The 23,342-nt window shown below is 40.9% G+C and overlaps 1 protein-coding gene across 2 annotated transcripts in view; it reads left to right on the top strand.

The window, feature by feature from the left end:
- The window catches only part of PTPN1 (protein tyrosine phosphatase non-receptor type 1), a 37,446-nt gene that overhangs the window by 3,639 nt on the left and 10,465 nt on the right, over nt 1-23,342 (top strand). For both annotated transcript variants that reach the window (XM_065032573.1, XM_065032572.1), the window contains exons 2-3: nt 21,646-21,736; nt 23,086-23,186. In XM_065032573.1, the coding sequence (XP_064888645.1) occupies nt 21,646-21,736; nt 23,086-23,186 (192 nt within the window). The remainder of the gene's footprint in view (nt 1-21,645; nt 21,737-23,085; nt 23,187-23,342) is intronic.

Raw genomic sequence — 23,342 nt, 5'->3', positions numbered from 1 at the left:
TGTGCTCTGGAAAGCTGAAGTGCAGATACAGTTTGGTTTGAGGCTTGCGAGAGACATATAACTGTTCTCAGTTTCTTTATTAATTTTTGAGGGTATTTTAAGCTAATATTAATGTGAATGTTACTTTTTTCCCCAGACTTCTCTAAGCTAAATTAAAATCCTAGAAATAATGGAAGTTAATAAGCTTTACTCAGATTACGGGAGGAAGATATAAAACTGTCATGGATATTTTGGATCTCTGTCAAGAGAGGAAAGCCACGGGAAGATTTTTATGTATTCACTGTCTCTGGACAAATATTTGTAGAATATGTAGATAGATTTTAATGTGGAGAGTAAACTGTGAAATGGTTGACCCTGTAGATGTGTAATAGTGTGGTTGTGTTGTGTATTTAAAGTAAAAGAACAGGAAATTCTGCTAGTGTTTTTGGTTTATAAACTGCAGTGGGGGTTCAGACTTTGTGCTGCTGCACTCTGTAAGATTTGGGTCACTCTTTTGCTCTGGTGCTAAAAAACTTTAAACTTCTTTGCAGCAGAGAAATTGTGGCATGAGCATGACTTATTATAAATGCATCTTTGTGCTTTATTCTGCCGGTTCTTGCTGCTTGAAAGTGCAGGTCTCTGCATGCATGCCTTGCCACTTCTTAATTCATGCTATGTTGATTCATTCGAGGCTTAGCTTAATTGGCTCTGGTTATGGAAAGCTAGTTTAGAATGATGGTTTCAGGGAGTCTCTTTTGTTTATTCCTTCAATACAGCTGAAGATAGTCCATGTTTTCCAGTGCTCTACAGCCACTGAATCTTGATACGAGTGCCTTTTGTAGAAGGATGGGTAAATGATGCTGAAGTAGCGAAGTCTCTGTGGCTTGCAAAGTCAATATCCTCTCTGAAAACCTGAGTTTACTCTCAATGGCAAGTGACAGTGCCGTGGTTTGTGCCTTTGAGGATGTTTCAGGGTGCCCTCCTGCACTGGTTGGTTATGCTAAGTCTTTCATCTCAAGACCAATTGTGTCTACTGATGGTGAATTTGAGATAGCGCAAGTCCTGTTATATGGAGCTACTGAGCCACTTAGTTTTGCTTGTTTTTCAGAGTTTAAGTACTTGAATCCAAATATCCTGTGATAGCGTTGCTGTAAGCAGAGCATTGAAAAATGGAACGTGTGGCGGCTTATTGTTATGGGGATACCATTAGCTAAAAATCTAGAAATGATACAGCGTGCAGACAGTGCTACACCTGCTTCTGAGCACCCGCAGGAGGTTTTGATGGTTTTACTGTGTTCTTTCACATGTTACTTGCTCCTCTTTCTTTGCTCTAAGGGTATGTATATATAGAAGGAAAATGACAGTTAAGGAGAATACAGTGTTGGCCATGTGCCAAATGATGTTAAATTCAAATAGAAATAGCCCTTGTAAGTAACGTGTGGTAGTGGTAGACCAAGTATTTTTGAAACTAAAATACCTTTATAAATATTCTGAGTAGGTTTGAGTTAGTTCATCCTATAGTTAACTAAACACTAAAATGAAATCTTTTCTTGTAATACTTGCTTTGCAAATGGACTTTCTCCAAGGGTTCTCTTTAGCTGAGACTTGCTTTACACTGAAATATCACTGCTCGTTTCTTGTAAATGTGTGAATCCTCAGGTTTTATATTATTGTCACTAGCATGACATAATAATCTATTTGAACTGTGAATTTAATCTCATTAAATATCTAAGGATACTAACTGGTTCCTTGAAATTCAGAATTCCTGTATGATTCATATTATAAGTCTTTTAATTAAAAGAAAATGGAGGAGGAAAAAAAAAATCTGTCAGAAGGGGTAAAAGCTTGAAGTCATGCTGTTGCTTGTACCCAGTGAATGTGAGAATCGGGTGGGTTGTTTCAGTCACCAGATATGCCACTGAATTTTTCTCATAATCAAATGAACTAGTTTTTCTCTAGTCTCACCATTTGCAAAATGAGATTTATATTCAACACAGTGTTAGAGAGCTTGGTTGGTTTCTTTTAAACCACAAAATTACTTTTCTGCCTTTTGTAGCACAGAAGGGAAGGAACAAAAAACATCTACAGTATCAGTATTCTGTTACTGGTAATATATTAAGTAGTTTTCTAGGAGGCTTTGGGGTTTATGTGTTTAGGTTCTTTTAAAAAGCACTTGCAGGTTTGCTTAGCGCCACGGGACAAAAAGCTCAGCATCTCAGGAGGATTTGCTTCTGTGACCATCGTCTGTCTTGCAATTTTGTTGTGCTCTTTTGCAACAGAGGCCCGTTGTCCAGCACCGCAAGGGTTAACTGCTCTGCATGGAGTGAAAGCTTCTCAAACTGGGAGCTGAGTAGGAGGCTTATTACCAGCAAATTCATCAATACTTGAAAATTGAATATCGTGCCAGAAACCTAACAGATTAACAAAACAAACAAATAAGCCCCAGCCCCTTGGCTGAAGTGGTTAATTAGAATGTTCCCAAGTCTAGGATTTCAGATTAAAGTTTACTTAATTCTGCTTGTTTCTGAAATGCTGATTTGGAAAAAGGTTTGTAAGAACAGAGAGGCAAGACAAACATTAGAGGATTGACTGAGGTTTTGTGTCACCCTCAGTGCTGATCTGAAGTGCTGTCAGTGTTCAGACCTTTGACAGAATTACATAAATGTTATTTTAAAAATATTAGACTGAACTAGAACTATCAGACTAGAATGTTTGTATCTGCACCTCTGTAAAAGTGCGTCCAGCATCCCTGGCAGAGGAAAGCAGCCCTAGCCAACAATGTGTGCATTTATTCCTAAAACAACCAACTGTATGAAAATGTAGAAACAGATTTTGTGCAGCATTCAGAATTAATAATATAAACTTGATCCGATCCGTAAGCTTTGATGTTTACAGCACTTACCATTGAGATTGTTTATTTTTTTCTGTAGTCATTGGTCAACTTGTTTCATGTTGATTTGCACAAGAAACATGTTTCTGTTGATCTTTCTGGTGCCAGTAGACATGCCCTTGCTGGTTTGGCTGGGAGAGGCACTTGATACAGCATCAGAATGCCTTTGTGTGCTCACTTTGTAGATCATGGAGTACAAACGCCAATTCATTTTCTACCAAACCCTGTGAATTTAGATGTGCTTTTTCTCTCACCCACGCAAAACACAGCTAAGGTTCAACAGCTTCCCTATCATATTATGCTAAGAAAAAGTGATAAAAGTGGTTCTTGGAAATGCATGTGATTCTGCTAATAGTGATAGCTGCTCTACTTTCAAATTGTGTTTGTGCTTTCTGCGTTTGAGAAAAAAGGTTCCTAGGACAGCAGTGAAAAACGTGGTGTCCTTGTTGGGAAGGAAAATGAGCATCATAGGAGACTTTTGGAAAGGTTTTAAATTTTCTTTATTTTTTCTTATTTCTAATTCTGTAGATTCTATTTCCATATGCTTTCACCTTGCACAGTACTTTATCCTAGAATATGGACTGATAAACGTATTATTTCCATAAGTTTTATTGGTCATGGAGTTATGAGCTGGTGAAGGGCCACTACTTATGGAAGCAACAGAAATACAGGCAGCGTACTAGGGAGCTCTGTGGTTTTAACTGTTGCAGCTGGAGTCTTTATATGTTTTTCAATCCATATGTCTCAGCCCTTGGTTGTTGTGGATGCTTTGGGAACACGTGGTTCAAGGGGTAAAAAGTCACCTTGAGCACTGGGGGTTAAGACATCAATGATGATGAGATTGACTTGTCTCAGCAGCTGTTAAGAGATTGGTAAATCAGATTTGAATCGTGTGGTGTGGTCTTCTTCCTGTACTTAAAAACTGTTTTAAGTTTCTTCTATGTAAGTAGAGATAGGAAATAAAGCAACTACAGAGCAGGTTTTGCATTCTGCCAGTATGTGCAGTTACAGACAAACTGCTGGTCTGAGTGTAGAGCTGTGCAGATCTCACTGCAAGCAGAGAGAAACTGTCCCCTATGGGAAGAAAGCTCACTATATTTTTGGGGCTAAAATAATTGCTTGTCAAAAATACTAGTAAATAGTACTATTTTGAACATAAAGTAGCTGTTCTGTTTGTGATCTTTCAGGTGCTTTTTCTTGTATCTCAAGTTCACAGAATTTTACGCTACTCTGTGAAGTGCTTGATTCATCGAGTACTTGATGCTGTGAGCCGTTCTACAAAAGACACTCTGTTTCTCCGATTCTTTATATTTATTTGGAACAAGAACAAGCGTTCTACACATAAAGAGGAATGTTCCCATAACCTTCTTCCCTTGTGCACATTTGAAGGAGAATTGCTTGTTTATATCATTTCTAATCCCACAGTAACAGGTTACAGTAACATAAACAGTGTGACCTTTTAATGTGATCACAGGAAGTAAAATGTGAAATCTATTTTAAAAATGCATCTTCGACTAAGGAAGAGTGTACTTCCTTTTTCTGACGGGAAAAATAACCCATACTGGTTCAGAAGATCTCGATGCCATTATACTGGGTAAAGCCAATTTTTTCCACTATCTTCTGTACAGTCATTGCAGCAGCTCGAAGTGGGACTGAACCTGCGCCATCCTCGTGCAGAGCTGCACATCCTTGCTCTGCATTGCACAGGGATAAATGACTGAAGAGGAGGCTACTGGAAAAACAGAACTCTGACACGTGCAAGAGCTTTTGGTAAGGGGAACTACTTTTGGAAAGAAGGCAAGAGTGCGTCATTGGAGCAAGAACCAGAAAAATACTACATAGCATACACATATACAGATTTCAGAAATTTTCTGAATATTTCGAGAAATCGAAGAAAAATGGGGAGTGTTTTAACCAGCAAAGGATGGGGGCGTGGACAGTTACCCAGCTTTCAAAAATCTTCTTTATTCCCTTTACAGTTTAATTAAGTTGGAAAGCAACATTGTCACTTGTTTCTCAAACTTCTGGCCACAGAGAATTTTCACATTAAATCGCAGTTGCTACCTAGAACTGCGCAGTGCCCAGTGGTGTCTGTAGGGCGACAGGAACAAGAATCTTGTTTCAACTTGTACAGTGTTTTCATTCCCAATATTGATAACTTCTCAGAAACAGCCTCAAGAGTCTCATGACCAGAGCAGTTCTGCCCTTGTACTGTTTCAAAACCGTGGTAGTAAAAAAGTGAAGGACAACACATGTTGGGAACCAACAAACTCATCTTCTTTATCCTTGCACCTTACAACCTTAGCTGTGGTTGAATTGGTAGTGTGCTGAAAAATGCAGTATCGAGTGGGGGGACATTGGTGGTTTGATTTGTGTGTGAGCGCTATTACATAGACAGCTCATGACTGGTTTCCCTTTAGATAGCGATTGCTTTCAGTTCTTGTGCAGTGAGCACCCTGATGCTGGGCAGCTGGGCTGTGGAGGAGTGTGTGGGGGCTGGCCCTGGTGGGTGCTGAGCAGGGGCTGGGGACGGGGGGTTCTGAGCAGCCAGCGGTTACACACCGCGGTGCGCTCGGCTGTGCGCACACAAGCTCAGAACAGAGCCATTTGGGGGCTGCCCCCAGGTTCTGCAGCTTGTTTGTTCCGTGTCCATCAGGCTCGTCTTGTTTTCAGCCGAGGTGAAAGACTGGAACAGGAGGTTGAAAATATGTAAAATCTTTACAGCTGCTAAATTACTGGATTTATTAGCCGACATGAGAGCATTAGTGGAGAGGTCTAATCTTACAAGTCTTTTTAAAGCTTGTTAAGAAGCAGGCAGAGCAGAAAGACTTTGTGGAAACTACTGACTAATGCCTTATTTGTCATCGATTTCTTGTTTATAGCTTATGTAAAGTTATACAGAGCTTCTGTTAGGAGCCGAGTCCATTATGCTGGGCTTTACTTGATTGCTTTCTACAGTCCAATCTACAGGTTACTTTGCTGTGACTGTAGGACAGCAGGAAATTCCTTATTTGCTCTTGTGTCTGCTAGGTTGGCTCCCACATAAAGCGGGGATTTGGGGCAGTAAAACTGTTATGTGCTTATTATCTTTTATAGGAGTAGCTAAGTAAGTTAATACTACTATGTAGTTAGAAGCAAGCACTCAAACATTTATTGTTTTCATGTAATGATATCTACATCTTTAGGGTTTTCTTGTACTACGGTCTTTGCTAATAATGCGTTCTCCATGTAAAACTATTTCTCTACACACAAAATTCTACCTTGGAATGCTCAGAGAAAATCTTCTAATCTTCTAATAAAAATGCTTTGCCCTCAGCCCTGTTTAAGAGGAGGTACTTTTGTGTGATTCTAATAGTCAAAAACCTTTAGTTGTGGGTCAGTGCTCAGAAGCCTTCGATGTAACAGTCTTTTGGGGGTAGGGGAATGAAAGGGATGTGATGGGGTGAAGGGTGTTTTAAAGGTATTTGGAAGTTACTGCGTTTTACGGAAAAAAACCCAACCAAGTATAAGTGTTGCAGACATGTGCTGAGACTGCAAATGAGAATGTGAGGTATCCACCAAATGGCAGCGGATGGTTGGTCAAGACCGATGACTGAGTGTGGCTGACAGCAAGGGGAGTACGGTGAGCCGGAGCCTGGCGGGGAGCGCTGGGTTGGCTCCAGCGCTGGGCCGGGGCCGGCAGGAGCCCGTCGTGCCGTTCCAAGGGGATGCTCTCGCTAGAGAGGGAGGTGCTATGACAGTCGCGTGGCTTTGCTAAATCAATTGGTGTTCTCAGAATGAACTATTTTAAACTAGCAGTATTAGTAGATGCGTGTAGTGGCAAAACTGTCTGTCTCATCTGATGCAGGCAAACTTACTTTCACTCACAAATCTGTTTCATTAGCACGGGGAGGATTACATGGTCCTTTGAAGGCCTAGCTTGTTGAGTTTTGCAGGCTTTTTCATGCACTGGAATCCAGAGTGCTAATCTGTCCTGCATTGGGATGTCTGAGGAAGCTTGTTGTGGTTACGTGATGTGCTGGTTTAACACTGACGGTTGTTTTTTAAACCCTCATTTGCTTTCAGATGGGGAGATGACCTGTGGAGCGGGGCTGAAAGCTCTCCCTCACTGCAATGACAGTTAATACAGTCTCTGGTAGCACAGATTGGTTCTGTCAGTGTCATAAAGTATTGCTCTGCAGCTTGGAGAAATAACAAAGTATAGAATACATTTTAGCATTTAAGGTCTGGCTGGTTTGGGGTTAAGGGAGGGGTTGTATCCTTTCCACAGGAAGTTCTTGAGCTTGTTGGCCATAGGTAGATTTTTCTTACACGTTGTCTTTTCTGAAGACATACTCTTATTTACCTTTCCTGTGTGAGAAGTAAAGGCTTATACACACTAGAAGTTATGCTTATGATCAGTAAAATGCAGTATCAAAATCCACTGTGACTAGAGACTTAATATGCATTATTGTTTGTGTGTGAAGGGCAGCTAGTAAAGCAAAGCACTTAGAAACCTACCTCAGGTCTAAGTAGCTTAACTTCTCTGAAATGTCGGTTCAGTAAATGTTAAATCTCTGCTGTCAGCATTTAAGGGTTAAGTTTCTCTTTCCAAAAAAGTATCGATTTTTCTCTTTGTTATTTTTTCTTAGAACAGTTTACTACTGTGGAAGTAGTTGCGTAAACATTCAGCTTTAAGTGCAACTTGCGTTAAACCTTGGCGTGGCGCAGGGGTGCGCAGCCCCTCTGTCCCGGGGCCACGTGGAGCCCGCACAGTCTGTTCTGTCCCCTCGTTTCATCAACCAACACGCCTGTGCTTTTGTCACGTGGGCTGTTGAGCGCCTGGCAGGTGAACAGATGTGTGGCCTTGTGTTTGGGGACAGGGGAAGTGGCACCCGCATTTCACTGACTTATCCACAAAACTGTGTTGGGTCCATAGATTGTGAACTGATCACCTCAGCTTTAGAAAGCTCCAAGCTTTAATATTAAACTAGCGTAGCTTAGATTGGTTTCCTAGACACGTATTAGACAGTCGTGAGAAAACAGGAGTATCCTAATTCTGCTTTATCTAACATCTGTTTTCAGCAGTACTGTTTGTTCCTAGCAGGTTTTTGTGTGCATTGCAGTAACTTGGCAACCTGTAGGTTGCACCATTCCATGAATTCAGTGTGCTTTTCACCATCGCGAAAATTTTCCTTTCCAAATTTGAATATTGTAAGTACGGCAAAGTGGGCATCTGCGATGATACCATGTTCAACAGATCCCGGCTGAAACAAACTGTTCATGCAAATTTGCAATCCCGTGTGTTTCTTCAAATCTCAGTGCAAAAGTCTTTCCTGAAGTTAGGTTAAGAAAGGATACTTGTAACTTATTTTCTGGGAATAGTAGTTAAACAGTTACAGCTACTTAAAGTTCCTAAATACAGATTTGGGTAATATGCGGGAAAACATAACCGCTGAAAATGTGACTATTTGCTGCTTCTGTTGTTGGAGCAGAGCTCGTGTTTGGCCGTTCTCTGCAGGCAGAGGCATGAACGCGGTTTGTGCAATCCTGTTAATTGTACATTCTCTGTAAACCTGAATCTCATTATGTTAGAAATGGTAAAAAGGTCTTGGTAATGGTGTCATAAGTATGTTTGGGGAGAATGAATCTTCAGTTCCATTGCCTGTGTTCTTATTGATGGCCAACATTCTTATGCCATAGATTAGAACTTGCTGGGATTTTGTATTATACCATAATTTGTAGGGAAGAAACAGAATGCAGGAGGGAAACCCACTTACATTATGGGGCTGGTACCTGTTGTAACGTATGATTCGTCATTTGGAATGAACAGGGTTTATTGATACTAAATAAATCTAGTAATTCCCACTCACGCTTTATACTTCAAAACTGCGTCTTAAGCAAGACAGCAAAGCAGCGTATGGTACAAACATCGTCAGGGAAATGAAGTTTACCACTAAATAAGATGTAGAAATCTTTTTTTTAATAGGTAATGCAGAGTTCACAACTCCCTATTTAACAGTCCCTGCTGCTTCCTTCCCTGGGTGTTTTAGTTCTGCCTCCACGTGTGAGCTCAGAGCTTGGAGAATTTTGATGGAATTAATAAAAAGTTGAAAATACGGCTGTTGCCTGCCCCGTGCTATTGTAAATACAAAAATAATACGGCACAGTCTGAGATTTTTATGTTACAGTAGTTTTTCATAATTGTATCTAGAACAGGTAGATTTAAAAATATGCTTTGGCCAATAGCAATAGAATTCAAGAAACTATTCTCTTACCTTTCTTATTTATAAAAATACTAATACAAAACCTGGCATAATATCTATAAGCTGAAAATGTGATGGCTTAAATGTGACTTAATTTGTGAATGCCAATTTTAAATGCACCGTGATAATGCCTGTTCCTCCTCATCGTTCATTCTTCATCACCGATACACCTGTTTCTGCGGAGTCTGCAGACATGTGGTGCATCTGGTATAGAGCCACCTATGTTTTAATTTTAAAATCCTGGGGTGGGTTAGAAGGGGGTGGTCAGTAGGTCAGAGAGGTTCTCCTGCCCCTCTGCTCTGCCCTGGGGAGACCACACCTGGAATATCGTGTCCAGTTGTGGCCCCTCAGTTCCAGCAGGACAGGGAACTGCTGGAGAGAGTCCAGCGCAGCCACCAAGATGCTGAAGGGAGTGGAGCATCTCCCGTGTGAGGAAAGGCTGAGGGAGCTGGGGCTCTGGAGCTGGACAAGAGGAGACTGAGGGGGGACTCATTCATGGGGATCAATATGGAAAGGGGGAGTGTCAGGAGGATGGAGCCAGGCTCTTCTGGTGACAACCAGTGACAGGACAAGGGGTAATGGGTGCAAACTGGAACACAGGAGGTTCCACTTAAATATGAGAAGAAACTTGTTCCTGGTGAGGGTGGCAGAGCCTGGCCCAGGCTGCCCAGGGAGGTTGTGGAGTCTCCTTCTCTGCAGACATTCCAACCCGCCTGGACACCTTCCTGTGTAACCTCATCTGGGTGTTCCTGCTCCATGGGGGGATTGCACTGGATGAGCTTTCCAGGGCCCTTCAACCCCTGACATTCTGGGATTCTGTTAATTCTTATCCAAGCATGCTCAACATTGGCTTGCCACTACTTCTGCCATGTAAATTCAAAGAAACATTACAGAAAAAATAGTGATAAGTCTCTAAAGTCTGAATAATCTGCTGCTGTTGCATTTGATATGGTGACAGTATTGTGCTGTGAAGGCTAATTTAGTAGGTTTCTGAGAGGGAAATAACCTTTGGAACTCTTATAATATGCAAACTAATTAGAGGTTACACTGAACACAGCTGTTTCTGCCAAGCTGACTAAGCTAGGAATTCAACTTACTATTTTTAGGCAGTTTATAATGTCTCTAGTTGTCAATGGTACCCATGTTGTTAATTAAAAAAAAAATACATTAATGTGCATTTATCACACTGAATATCCAGGTAAAATAAACATTTTTAGTGCAACCTGTCCATTACTTTTTAAATTAAACAAACAATGTGGATATACAGACACAACGGAACACTTCAGGTGGCATGTGAGCTGTGTTAACACTAAAATCATGTCCATGACTTGTATGAATTCAAACTGAAGCTTCCTCAGAGGCAGAGACATGAGCCCTGGAATGAATTAGTTGTTGTTTTCTGGAAATAGTTTACATATAATGGGTCTGACATACATATTCCCCCTTTTCTTGCTTTTCTCCTTTATACAATAATTTCTTGTATGTTGTTGTTTGTATTCTAGATGCTTTTCTGTTGATCCTTGAGATGCTGTACAGATCCTATAAAAATTACTATAAATTCTATCCTAAAACCTAAAAATGATTGCAGTTAACTGCACTTCTGCAGACTATGAAATAACTGCACTAATAAAAATTTCGAAAGCAGTGCTGGTGGAGCTTACTTTGTGTAAAGTGCTTACAGTTATACGTGATATTGTCAAGATTAACTTCAAAATTACATTCTGAACTGGTTTATTTTTCCTGGTAAGCTGTACTTGGTGCCTTTGGCAACGATTACTGGATAAGCAAGAGATTTCCTCAAAATCTGTGTGTGCTGACATACCTCATGCAGAAATTTGTTGCTTTTTAAAAAAAGAGTCAGTCTAATTTTAACATAACATATGGTGAGCTGGTGTCTAAAACTGCTTTAACTGGCTGTACTTTCTAAAGGCATATATAACTAGTTTAACTTGAGAGAAGAATTAAGTCTTAGTAAAACTACTTGAATTCCTCTTTGCTTCTTTTAACACCAATAGCTTGCTTACTCTGTCCTCTAAATTACAGTAAAGACCTGAATTTCCTTGCAGTCATTGTTGAGTGTAGAAGATGATGCTTGCAAATTAATCCCGTTTTCACAAAATCCTATTTTCACTTCTGGTTTCATGATGGTAAGAGACTTTCAGACCAACTCAAATCAAGAAAATAAGAACTAGGCAAACTCCAGAAGTCCTGATTCCTAAGTAATAATCCTCTTGTTTCTGGTTTTATGGCATGGTGGCAAACAGGCTATTGACGGTTCATCCAGAAGTGCTTTTGTATTTAGAAAGATTTGTGAAGGAAACGCGTGATTTCCAGGCTTGGCTGCCCCGGCTGAATGGTGTCCGCTTCCAATGATGGTTCTTTATTCTATAGAGCTAATGATGGGGTAGGGAAGATAATGTAAAACTTTCTTCCCTTGCCTCTGGGGAGCAGGGAAGACAAAAGCATTCCTACAAGAGCCTAAAAAAATTGCTTGGAGAAAGAGTCTCCCTTCTGAAAGGAGAAATCTATAGTTGTTCCAACACAGCTGTCAGCCCAAGAGCCTGACAGCGAAGTGGTTGGATTCCTAAAATGGAAGTGAGAAACATTGACTCTTAAGTTAGAAACCTAATGAGTTCGAGCATTGAGGACGAAATCTAATCCGCTTGGAGAACACAAGTAGCATGCATAATAGCAACCAAGAGGTGTCTCCTGGCCATCTTCAATGGGTGACTTCAGTAACCAGTGCATTTGCATTTTTGGGGGACACAATTGGCTATTGGGAAGAGAGGGTAAGTCAAAATTACTAGTCCAGCATAAAGGCCTGTCTCTTTCTCATTGAAACCCTTCAATGTTCAGCAGTCCAAGCTGATATAAATATTTATTTTGGAATTTAATGCCAGCAACAACAACAACAAACCTGACACTAGAGCATCCAAAGGACAAGGCAGCGATGTGAAAACATGGATGGTGTTTTCCTTCATAAGACCTAGAAGGATATTTTCGTAACTCGGAGTCTCTAATGAACTTGAAAGGATTATGTGCGTGTGTATTCTTACATACAGCCTATTTTTTTCCCTTTGCATGCAAATTCTAATGATATGTTAACAGCATCACAAAAATGAATTGGTGATAAATCTCAGAGCATACAAGTTCTCCTGCTTTCTCTACTACTCATTGCATGAACTGTGGGTTCTAGGAGGTGCTGTAAGGTGCCCAGTCAAGTCGAATTTGTGGAGCTTGAAAAGTGAATATGAGAACGATTCTGGAGCACTTCAATTCTTGTTCGGGGAATCGGGGCCCTTTCAGGGATTTGTTCTGCTGTGTAATGTGTGGGTGTCAAATCAAACTCTCTGAAAAACAGTTCTGTATTTCTTCTCTTTTCCACTAGGAGACTTTAAGAATGTGTGTTTAATGTATGTTTAAACCGCTGACAGACAAATGCACGAATGTTGGTATCTCTTTAAAAAAAAGTAAAAACCAGAAGAACCTTTGTAATCGTATTTTGTTTCTTTGAAGTATTTGTCCTGAGCAGAATGACTGTGATGTTTGTCTATTAAGCAGCTGAAGTGCTGTGCTGTTTGTTTGGCTTTTAGTCAACATACTTTCCAGGAAAAGGTGAAAGGACACAAATACCACAGATGAGTTTCGTTTGTAGTTCAGTAAATGTGAAGTGTATGTTTTAACCTAAAATGGAGTCTCTCTTTAAAAATCTTCATTGAGGCTCGGTAGAAAGACTCAAACTTCAGCTCCTCAAATGTGCAGGGCTGCTTGCTTTCAGACTTGGGAAGTGTGATATTGTTCATCATGACCACCAAACTTGTTGTGTGGTTGGATGCTCTGGGTCCTTTGGTCACTGTAGTAGTTATGTCACAGTTCGCTCGATGAGCATGTTCATGATCTTCCCAAACAGCAACAGCAGATCCCATACTAAACAACCGCCTGGAGTCTCTGTTTAGGCAGGAGATTGTTGTCCTATGTTACGTATGTTGGTACAATACCTAGTACCTTAGTGCCATCTCCAATTCCTTGTTAACAGTACTAATAAAAACGCCAGATATTCTGAAAATGTACATTGTTATTGGTGGGCAGCATGCTCACGAGGTCAGAAATGGGAGATAAGGAAAAAGAATCAGTAAAGAACCGTAAGAGCTTGAATGTGTTGGCTGCTGAGGGCGCTCATGGTGCTAGTGATGGAGCTGGGTCTGGTTGCAGGCTATCAGCTGGATCCAAAATGCTTCATTGCTGTCTTCCAGATGCCAGGCCCAGTTTACCTTCTGAGCAGTAATTCAGTTAAAGGATCTGTTTATTTTTAAACATGACAAGAAGTCAGCAACTATAGTTTTATTAGGAAAGACAAGATTTAAAAAACACTCAACCCACTCCAAAAAACAAACCATCCTGCAACTCAGAAATCCACAGGTTTTGTTCTATTGTTCCAAATTAATGAGACAGTTTGTCAGAGTGGGGAAGAGCAGTGGGGAAAAGACAACTTCAGACGGGTTGTCATACAGCTGACGGGAATGAGTGTAATTATGAGCCAGGTTTTGTGTCTGTTCCAGAGCACCTGAACAGATCAAGTCACACGCCTTCCGTGTGAAAGGAGAGGATGGTGAGTTAGGAAATGGAACTGTGTGCCCGTGCTCGTTTACAGGAACATTCTTCTGCTTCAGGGTTTAAATGTGTTTGTTTCAATGTACAGAAATCAATTTACAGGAAGTCGGGCTCAACTGATTCACTTTCTGCATATCGATTTCTGCCTAAAGTGAAACTTCTGATATTAACAAAGCATGGGTTTTGTTTTGGTTTTTTTTTGAAAGACATCACTTGAAATGACTGAAAATAATAAAGCCTTTTCTCCTACTCTTGAAGGTTGTGGTTTTGTAAAGGTGAGATTTAAATCTGAGTGACAAGTATTCTGGGTAATTCCCGTAACGGTGATGAAGTTTACAACTGGTTTGTGACTATATAGAACAAGAATTCTCAGTGTTTTCCTGCCTTTATTTCAGTACCTTTTCTCCATCTTCTGAAAATAAATGAGCCACTGCCAGGTAGATAACCTGTTTTCAGGGCTCCGAGAACAGGCTGTCCATATGTCGCTCATGACAGGTAAAGAACCACCACCCGATGGCAGGTCCTGAAAGAGTGGAAAACTTAGAGGATAATACTAAAGCTTATTCCTTCAGTCTCCGATTCTATTCTGTTAAGATATAGGGATTAACAAGACCTTTTTTCTCCAGCTCCCCCCTCTTTGTCTGCTGCTTTTGGTTTTAATGCAAAATTAATTTTCACCCTTTTTTTCTCTTAGTTTTAATTCTGCAGCATGTAAAACAGCATATAAAACTTTATGAAATAAGAGGAATTAGGGTGAATAGGTGTTTTACAATGAAAAGGGTTATGATTGTTGAAATATGCTGGTGGTAGCTATAGATCACTTCACATTTTTGTTTTAGAGAACATCTGTTAAGACACTACCCAGATTAATAATGCAGGGACGCATTAGAGCTCTATTGCATTGAAGTGCAAAAACTTTATATGGAGGGTGAAATATTCGTCAACTTGATTACCAAAACCTCATGCTCATTGACAAAATACTAAGGCAGGCAGGATTGCTTGACTGCTCCGGTTTTAACCGAATCAGAACATTTGCTGAGCGCCTTTATTATTGAATAGATTTAACGCAACTAGTGGTGGTTTTTATACACCTATTACTGTACTTACCATGATTCATATAAAACTCTCCTTACATCCTTTCTGTCAATATTCTTCTGTAACTGCTCTCCAGCAGCTTTTATTGCTCTTCCAGTGTAGCCCTTGTTCTAAATAAGTGATCATGGATTGATGATCATTTTGTGGGTACTTCTAGTTGCCCAGTCATCTTAAAAACTTAACCAGAGAAGCAGGTTTATCCTCTTCACATGCAGAATATGCATGTGCTCTCTAAGGGTTTTCATCCATTGGATTAGCTGGTTAAATTCAGAGCAAAATCCAGATTTTATTTTGCTAATGGTGAAGTGGGTTTTCGTAGCCTGATCAAACGCGGGTTACACACACACAAACCACCACAACTTCATCCTTCTGACAGAGCTTTTGGATAAACCTGTTACAGATTAAACCATGTCAACATGGCATTGCCTTCTACTATCTTTTGGTAAACAGGATACTGGCTACCGAGAGATACAGCGTCAATTGGCTGCTCTTAAACAGCTAGTAGGAACTTTTTAAGCTCAGTTTTATTGTAGATTTTTACAGAAGAAAATACATCTCTATAAGCCAGATATAAAATGTTTAAAATAAATTGGAAATTCACACCCGAATGCCAGCTGTCATAGTGCTATTAACTGTGCCAAACGGGGCAATTAGCTTTCAGCTAATTTCAAGCTGCCCTTGTTGATGAAAAGGGGGCACTGAAAAGCAAGATTCTTACATTTTATTATTTATTATTTTAGTTGGATGAGCTCATGTATTTTAGGATTAAATGGTGATAATGGATTATGTGGGGATTCAGGGTGATAGTACAGTCTTGCTTTCTTAACATTACCCGAGGTTACTAACAGCGTATGTAGAATCTGTGAGAGGGAGCAGAGGATTCTGAGTATAACTAAAAAATTGTTTGGTTCCTATTTTGTGAAGTCAGAGCTCCCCTTGAGAGACTATAAACTCTGCTGCGGTCCCAAGGGCATCTCTTGTCCTTTTGTTTCCAGTTTGCAACTTGTGATTTGCAGCTTGTCTGAACTCTGCAAAATATCCTGGTGAAGCAGCACAGTGACCTGGGTTTGCTGTGAAGAGGTATGAGAAGCAGCTTTTCTCACCCCTCCTTCACCTTCTAGTACGTACAGTTTGTGTGTCCTCTTTTCCTCCCCTCTGCACCCGCCCTTGCAAAGCTGCACACGTGGGCTTCACCTCGTCGTTGGGTTTGCGGGTTTGCGTGTGTGTGGCGGTAGCTCTGTAAAAGCCATGATGCTGTTAGGTGGCGCATGAGGTGTCAGAATGCAAAGATTAGGTAACTAGGAACGGAGGGCTGCTCATAGCCACAGTTGTCAGTCTATGGAGCCTGGAACACCCGTTGGGTCAGGAATCACACGTTTTTAAACTCAAACAAGACCCATACTGCAAACAAACGAAGGTCTGGATTTGCTGACTTCCTTTGGAGCTGCAGAGCTATCTGGGCTGTCAGTGCACCAGGCTGAGATAAGGTTAAACCAAAACTCTCTCTCTGGAGACCTCGAATGTTTGGGCAAATCAAGATCTGGATCTCATCTCTGGGATTATTTTTCTTATAGGACAAGAGTGACTGAGTTAGAACCTCTTGACACTTTAAAGAGATGGTGGTTTGTTTCCTGGCACTGACTCTGGTGAATGATACAGGTAGTAAAGCTTTTCTTTTGCACAGCAGCTGTCAAGAAAAAGCCATTTAATCTTCTCCAAAGTCTCTATCCTTCCCAAAATGTCTAAGGTACGCTTCTGGAGCAGATGGAATATCTGGGCAGAAAAACAGAGATGGACGTGAAGAAGAAGGGAACTTCAGTTGTTTTCTTACACTGACACTCCTTTCGGTTGTTTCCTGTTTTGGCAGCGAGCACATGGCTACAAAACAGCAGAAGCAGAGTGTTGCTGCCAGCTACTCTGAACTTTTGCTGTTATGGGTCATAAATTTCAAGGACAAACTGTATTTTGAACTTACTGAAATTTGAGAAGTCTCATGTAATTCTTTAACCTAATATTAGAGTTGAATCTTTGATCGCCCTGGCTCTGCTGCAACCTTCAAAACAATCAGCACTGAGAAGTCAGTTTTTACTCATTGCAGATGGTGACATTGAAGCAGTACGAGAATTGGAACAGCTGAGTTCTGCAGAATTGCAATGATTTAATCTACAACAATATCTTCCTTTTGACAACAGGCAAAATAAAATGGAAATTACACAAGTCTATGACTTTCTCCCTTCTGGAAGTATGTACCCAGGCTGTAAGAACCATGCAGGTGCAAGTGTTTAATTGGGCGTTTTCAGCGTGTGTTTATCTGCCATGACGAAGTGGGTGCAATAAAGTACTACAGGAATCACTTTCATAATTCTTAAATTTCTACAGTTGGGCATGTTGAAACTAGTCAATGGTGAGAAACTATCTACAACACTTGCTAGCTGCAATAAATGTGAGGCCAGAAAAAATTAATATGCTTTCACAAGTGCTGATATGATTTAATAACATGATCATGCCCAGTTTACATTCTCCCGAGGGGTTATTTCCGTGCCTGCAACCAGCTGACTGGTGTCAGAAACGCCGCTTACGCTGCGCTCCGCAACCTGCTCCACATTGCCCGCATAGTGCTGAATTAGCAAGGGGCTTTCTAGGAAAACCGTGCTGCAAGTGTGTGATTTGGTTTTTTTAAACTCATGTCATAGCATTGTTGAACTTTAAACAAGCCTGTCCCTTTCCCTCCGTGCTGCTTGACCTCAGGAAGAAGCTCAGCGTACCAGCCCACTGGCTCTCTTTTGAGGGACATTAATAAGCAAATCAGTACTAGCATATTTTATTTGAAAGTGAAACTGATTAATGTTATGTGATTTCATTTATCTGATCTTGTTACCTACAAGTTACATCCTCACTTCTTGTCCTTGTCCAAACATCCTGATATAAAGCTTAATATAGGATAAGAACTCCAGTCTTGCTTGTCAAGGTGAGTTGAATGAGCAGTTGATCTGTGGTATTTTAAAGATGTAAATCTTAGCAAAGAGTCACTTCACTTCTTCTCAGTGACTCAGTTTGCTCTCTTACACACTGATTTTGAGGACGTTTTCCCATTTGTGTAAAGTAGCTGTTTATTATGGATCCCTTAGTACTACCTGTTTTTCTTGTGGTCCTCTGTACAGTCTTTGCCAGCTCATAGAACCGTAGGGGTATTTCCATTCTGAAATCAGCCTGTAATGACACCTCAGAAAACAGCAGTTTTCACTTGACTTTACTGTAACTTCTTTTTTTACTCTTCCACCTTTTACAGCAATGTCATCATTTTTTTTTCAGTGCTAGACTTAAGAGGAAACATTCTTTTTTTAAACTCTTAAGCTAAAATTACTTTTTAAGTCGTTATATACTTGTTGTGAATTGCTTTCATTAGTGTGCCTGGCTCAGCAGATAGATTGCTGTGCATCTCTGTAGCCCATGATAAGATCTTGGCAATCGCCGCTTCCCGTAGGAACAGAACTGTTAAGATGACAGTATATCTATCATCTCTTAGTCTGAGCTGCTCCAGAGTTCATGGTGTAGTAGCACTGTGATCACACAGAGACCTGCTGCCAAGTTCCCCAGGAGCCTTCCTCTTGAGTCTGGAGGTCTTTAGACTGGACATCTAGATTCTCTCTGGAAATAGTGCCATGCAGATCTATGGAACTTTGCAGTGGGCTTGAATGCTGGATGTCATGAACACCTCTTTGTGTGATCTTACCTGATACTTGAAGATTTTGGGGTATATCTGCTCTTTCTTTATCTCCTGTTGGTGCCTGAACAAGATGGGGAAAGAGCCGGGAAATGTGCTGTTGTGCTCAGAGTTCACATGCGGCAGCTCCGGCGTGGAGGACAGGCCGGAATGTTTGCAGAAAACGCTGAGCAAACGGGAGCTGACGGACCTCGGGCTGCAGAGTGGTTACGGGTTAGGAGACTGACCTGAGGGTCGTTTTTCGAAGGCTGAGAGGAGTGGAAGAAAGGACCATGGGCTGCAGTGTGTCACTGCTGTTGGGGTTCTGGCAGGGGAAGGGAGGAAGGGTCCAGAATTGTGGTACAGAAGGCTGTGGGCTGAGAGCCACCGTGAGCACCTCTTCCTGATGAACATCTGGACTCTGGAAAAGTTAACCGACCCCTTTGGTCTGAACAACACAGCCATCTGCCCTTGGGTTGTGTGTCCATCCTTTGTGGCAGGAAAGGTAATGCTGTCAGGCCAGGTGGAACCTGGTCATGCCACAGAGGGCAACCTTCTCCTGTAAAGCACTGAAGAACCTCTTATTCCAGTCACTACTGCAAATTACCAGCGACAAGAACTTTCCATTTGAAGCACAGCGCTTCAGCAGACTTCCTCTTTCCACTCCTGAAGTTTTTGGGGGTATTTGCACAGGGTACCAGGCTTAAAACCAGGAGATGAGTGACATGGAATGACTCATGCTCAAAACCAGAAGCATTTGACTGTGGAAAACTGACTTCAGTCCTAGCCCTTCCTCTTTAAAGTTTTATATTGCACGACCTTTTAAATGAAATGTCGCGCTTCCTTTTTATATGACAGGATCTCTTGCAGTGTGACTACGAGCGTGATTCGAGAAGGTGTTTCGTAACTCTATCAGTCCCTGTGTCCCTCCACTCGCTTCAGTTCGCATGACATCACTGGTTCAATGTCCTCATAGCATAATAATGCTTTGCATGAGTCTGCTTTCTCCAACACAGAGATCCTGTAGTACTATTATTGACGTGTTCTGAAACCACCGTAACACCTGGGAGCACCAGGACTTACGTGACTCCTGCAGTGACCAATAACCGGGGCTTTTGAGGAGGGCACAAGGAAGCCTGTAACGCAGCCGTTTTGCGTAACTCGTCACGAGATCGTGTCCCTCTGATAATTTTCTCTGTTGAAGGCCATCTGATTTCCACTGAAGTCAGCTTCATATCCTGGAAGTGATCTTAGATTTTTTTCTGAAACCCCAAACCACTTTTATCCCACATTGCTGAGATGAGTATGAGCCATCTTTTCAGGCGTGGATTTGAGCACGAATCCCAAGTGGTGGGGTGGTTGTGTTGCCTTTTTTATTCTTTTTTTTTTAGCTCTTAAAAAAATAACATATGTAGACTCTGTGGGAAATACAGTTAGAGATATAGAAAACCATTTTTCCCGGTTCCATTTTTGCCTGTACAGTCAGTACAGAAAAATAAACACCTGGAAAATACCAAGTCACCAATTTAGTGTCAGACAAATTTATGCAAATGTCCACTTTATCCACCTCGTGTTGGAGGTATTAGACTGTGCAGTCAAGATCACATTCTCCAGACTGCATTCTTCACCAGCAGGAATACTGGCAGCTGGGTGTTCAGTTATAAAAAGATAGCAGCAGATGTCAGGGCTTAGTTCAGTGAGGAGCCGTTTCAGAATACTAATTTTGAGCAGATACATGTAAAACAGAACTCATCCCTTCACACGTAGCATTCCATGTAAATTGATACATGTATGAATAATGGGTAGTAAAAGATGAACAAGTAATAAGCTGCAGTCGAGGGCCCATGTAAAAAATGTTCAGCATTGTCCATGATTCTTTATGCAAAACTGAGAGGAAGGGAAAAGCGCTTCGGCTTGGCCTGCGTTGTAGGGATTAGAGTTTTGAGCTGGTGTGAAGTCCTGCTCTGATGTTGGAAAGCCACCACAATGTGAACTAGAGCCTGAGCTGATTGGGAACCATTAGTAGCGGAGTGCGGTGGTGTGCACGTCAGGAGCAGCCCAGCAGGTCAGCACCGAGCTCAAATACACCTGTGTCTGGACAGATAATATTCAGCTCTGCTTCGTTTGGTTGGCTATATTTAACAAAACTAATGTCATCCAATGGAAGGGGATGAATTGAGCTCAATAATTAATTTTTAGTGATGATTTTTTTAGTGGCCTTTGGGCTAGGTTCATTTGTTCCTTTCATGGATGTGCTCAATGTCTCTCTTAGGATTCCTTAAACTTAATTATGCCATTGAAATATCCGTTCTACAGTAAATCCATTCCTTCAGTTTTCATTAATTTCAGTTAAATCTAACAGCTTCACCCTGAAGTTCCTAGCACTGTGATTTTTAAGAGTTGTGTAGTTATGCAGGATCTATTTACAACGTGAAGTTGTTTCTACAAAATGGGACCAATGTCCAAAGGCAGCAGGATTCTTTTTATTATAACTTTTGAAATTTTCTCAGGTAGCTGAGCTATTATGAGCATCTGAAAAAACCTGAAAGAAACCCTAATTATATGCTTGAGATTATATATACGTTTTAGTTGAGCATGTGAATTGCATACAAATAGCGTCCGCCATTCGCAGCTTTGTGGCATCTTGTCGATAGCAAAGATGTAAGTGATCTCAGGCGAGTCACCACCCCATGGGTGTGTTTGGTGCCAAGGGGGGGTTAACAAGTGTTTTTTGTATCACAATGAACGTTTTCTATTTGCTGCTGAGTCAGCAGTACAGTCGATATTTTCACTGATAGTGGAAACGGTCGCTTAAAGCAGTTTATATGGGAGTGCTTTGGGGCAGAGACCCTGCTCCATCAGGACTGTAAAGGCACAATGTCTGGGAAATGTTCTGCTACTTTGTTCTGTGAGCTAATAATACTTTAACACACAAATAATGTTAGTATTGGATTCTTATAAATTTAAACTCAGTTTTTGAGTTGAAGCCCAAAGTGTTTGCTGTCCAGACCTCTCCCACACATGGAGATGTGAAATCAAATGGGTATTTATCTTAAAATAGCTAATGGTATGGTGGTATTAGACGGGTTTGTATCTAAGACTTCTCTCTTTGTTTCTTTCAGGACATCAGGCACGAAGCCAGTGATTTTCCATGTAAAGTGGCCAAACATCCCAGAAACAAAAATAGGAATAGGTACAGAGATGTCAGCCCCTGTAAGTACGCCTTCTTTTCCATTGTTTGTAAAAGACCGTTGACCTCTAATGCCTTCTTCTAACAGCTAAATCTCCTTTGTAAGAACAAGATTTCTGTTAGATATGCATCCAGGACAATTCTTTTTGTTAATATATTTATTTATGAGATAGATGTCACAGGATGCCATTATACCCGTACTAGAGCAGCATACAGTAGATTCTGGTTTTGTCAGCAGAAATCTGAAGAGAGAAGCTTGCTTTACCTTCTTATGCTAGAGAAGAATGGTGGCTGAAGTAGCATTAATAAAATCGCAAGTATCCTTTCTAGCACAGCGTGCTGACTCGAGCATCCTCCTAGTCAATACTGCCCCTGCTGGGAGACGGGGAGAGCCCCATGGCTGCTAGAAATAAACCCAAGCTAATAAGCTAATTGGCCAGAGAAATACTAGTGTGAGCCCTGTGTTTCTGGAATGATTATCATTACATACTCAGGTGGATTCTGATGGGAAGTGCATCCCTGAGCATGTGTCCTCTGTCCCAGGCACAGTTCAAAGGAAAGAGTATTATTGTATATCAGGAAAATGTGTAAAAGTTGCTGCAGTCTTTGGTGCAATTGACTAGGAACAATAACGTGGCACAGTTTGCTCTACTAAGCAGTTCTAATGTTTGGGGTTGTGAGTAACAAATGGTTCCCTTTTGCCTTTAGATAACGCTGCTTCCAATCTGTTTCGCTTTCTTGCAAGTTGTGGGAACTCTTGTCTGTGGTTTTTTGGTGGTGGCTTGTTTTTTTCGATCCTGAATGGAGCAAGCTGAGACTAACAAAAGAGCGATGAAATTGCATTTGCTCTAATTCTTGAACTTTGATATTCTTTCTGTACCTTACGGTGTGGTTGGGTTGGGAACAGTAGCTAAATGTCTGTGAGAAGAACAAGAAGCCTCTGTCCCATGTGGCCAATATATGTTTAGGCAAACCTTTAGCAATCCTGAACAAGCTGGGTTTGAATGTTTAAGCTGCCAAAGATAAGTGGTTGTGTAATTAGATTTATTTAAAAGCAGTAACTTTACAAATAGGTCAGTGTGATCTGGTGTGCAAATTCCTGTTGTGATTACTTGCGATGCAAATATTTCCATTCTTGCAATGTATTTTGGAAAACAGCGTGTTGGCTGCCCTGCTCTAGTGCTGTTCTTGTAGTACCTGTGTTGTGTTTCCAGAGTTACAAGCACCAGCAAACTCGTCTGCACTCTCTGCAATTCAACTCCTTTCATTCTCAGGACAACTCAGCTTTTTTGATCCTAACATCTGGTGAGGTTGTGCATGGATTGTGCTGTGTTGCATATACATTAACCAGTGTTTTCTAATTATGCTGCAGTTGATCACAGTCGAATTAAGCTAAACCAAGGTGACAATGACTATATCAATGCTAGTTTGATAAAAATGGAAGAGGCCCAAAGGAGCTACATCCTTACGCAGGTAATTGCTGGCAGTGGATAATAAAAATCATATGGTGATTGGAGTTGTTTTTCATGGGTTTTCTTTAGCTTTATTCTATTTGTTTTCTTATTTGCAAAGCTAGTTAAGTGTATATAAACATCTCTTTGTGCATATATTAACATACACGTAGAACAA

Source organism: Columba livia, chromosome 16 (assembly GCF_036013475.1).
Source record: "Columba livia isolate bColLiv1 breed racing homer chromosome 16, bColLiv1.pat.W.v2, whole genome shotgun sequence".
In the NCBI taxonomy this organism is placed as follows: Eukaryota; Metazoa; Chordata; class Aves; order Columbiformes; family Columbidae; genus Columba; species Columba livia.
Note: the sequence above shows the minus strand (reverse complement) of the source record. Positions and strands in the feature narration are given on the sequence as shown.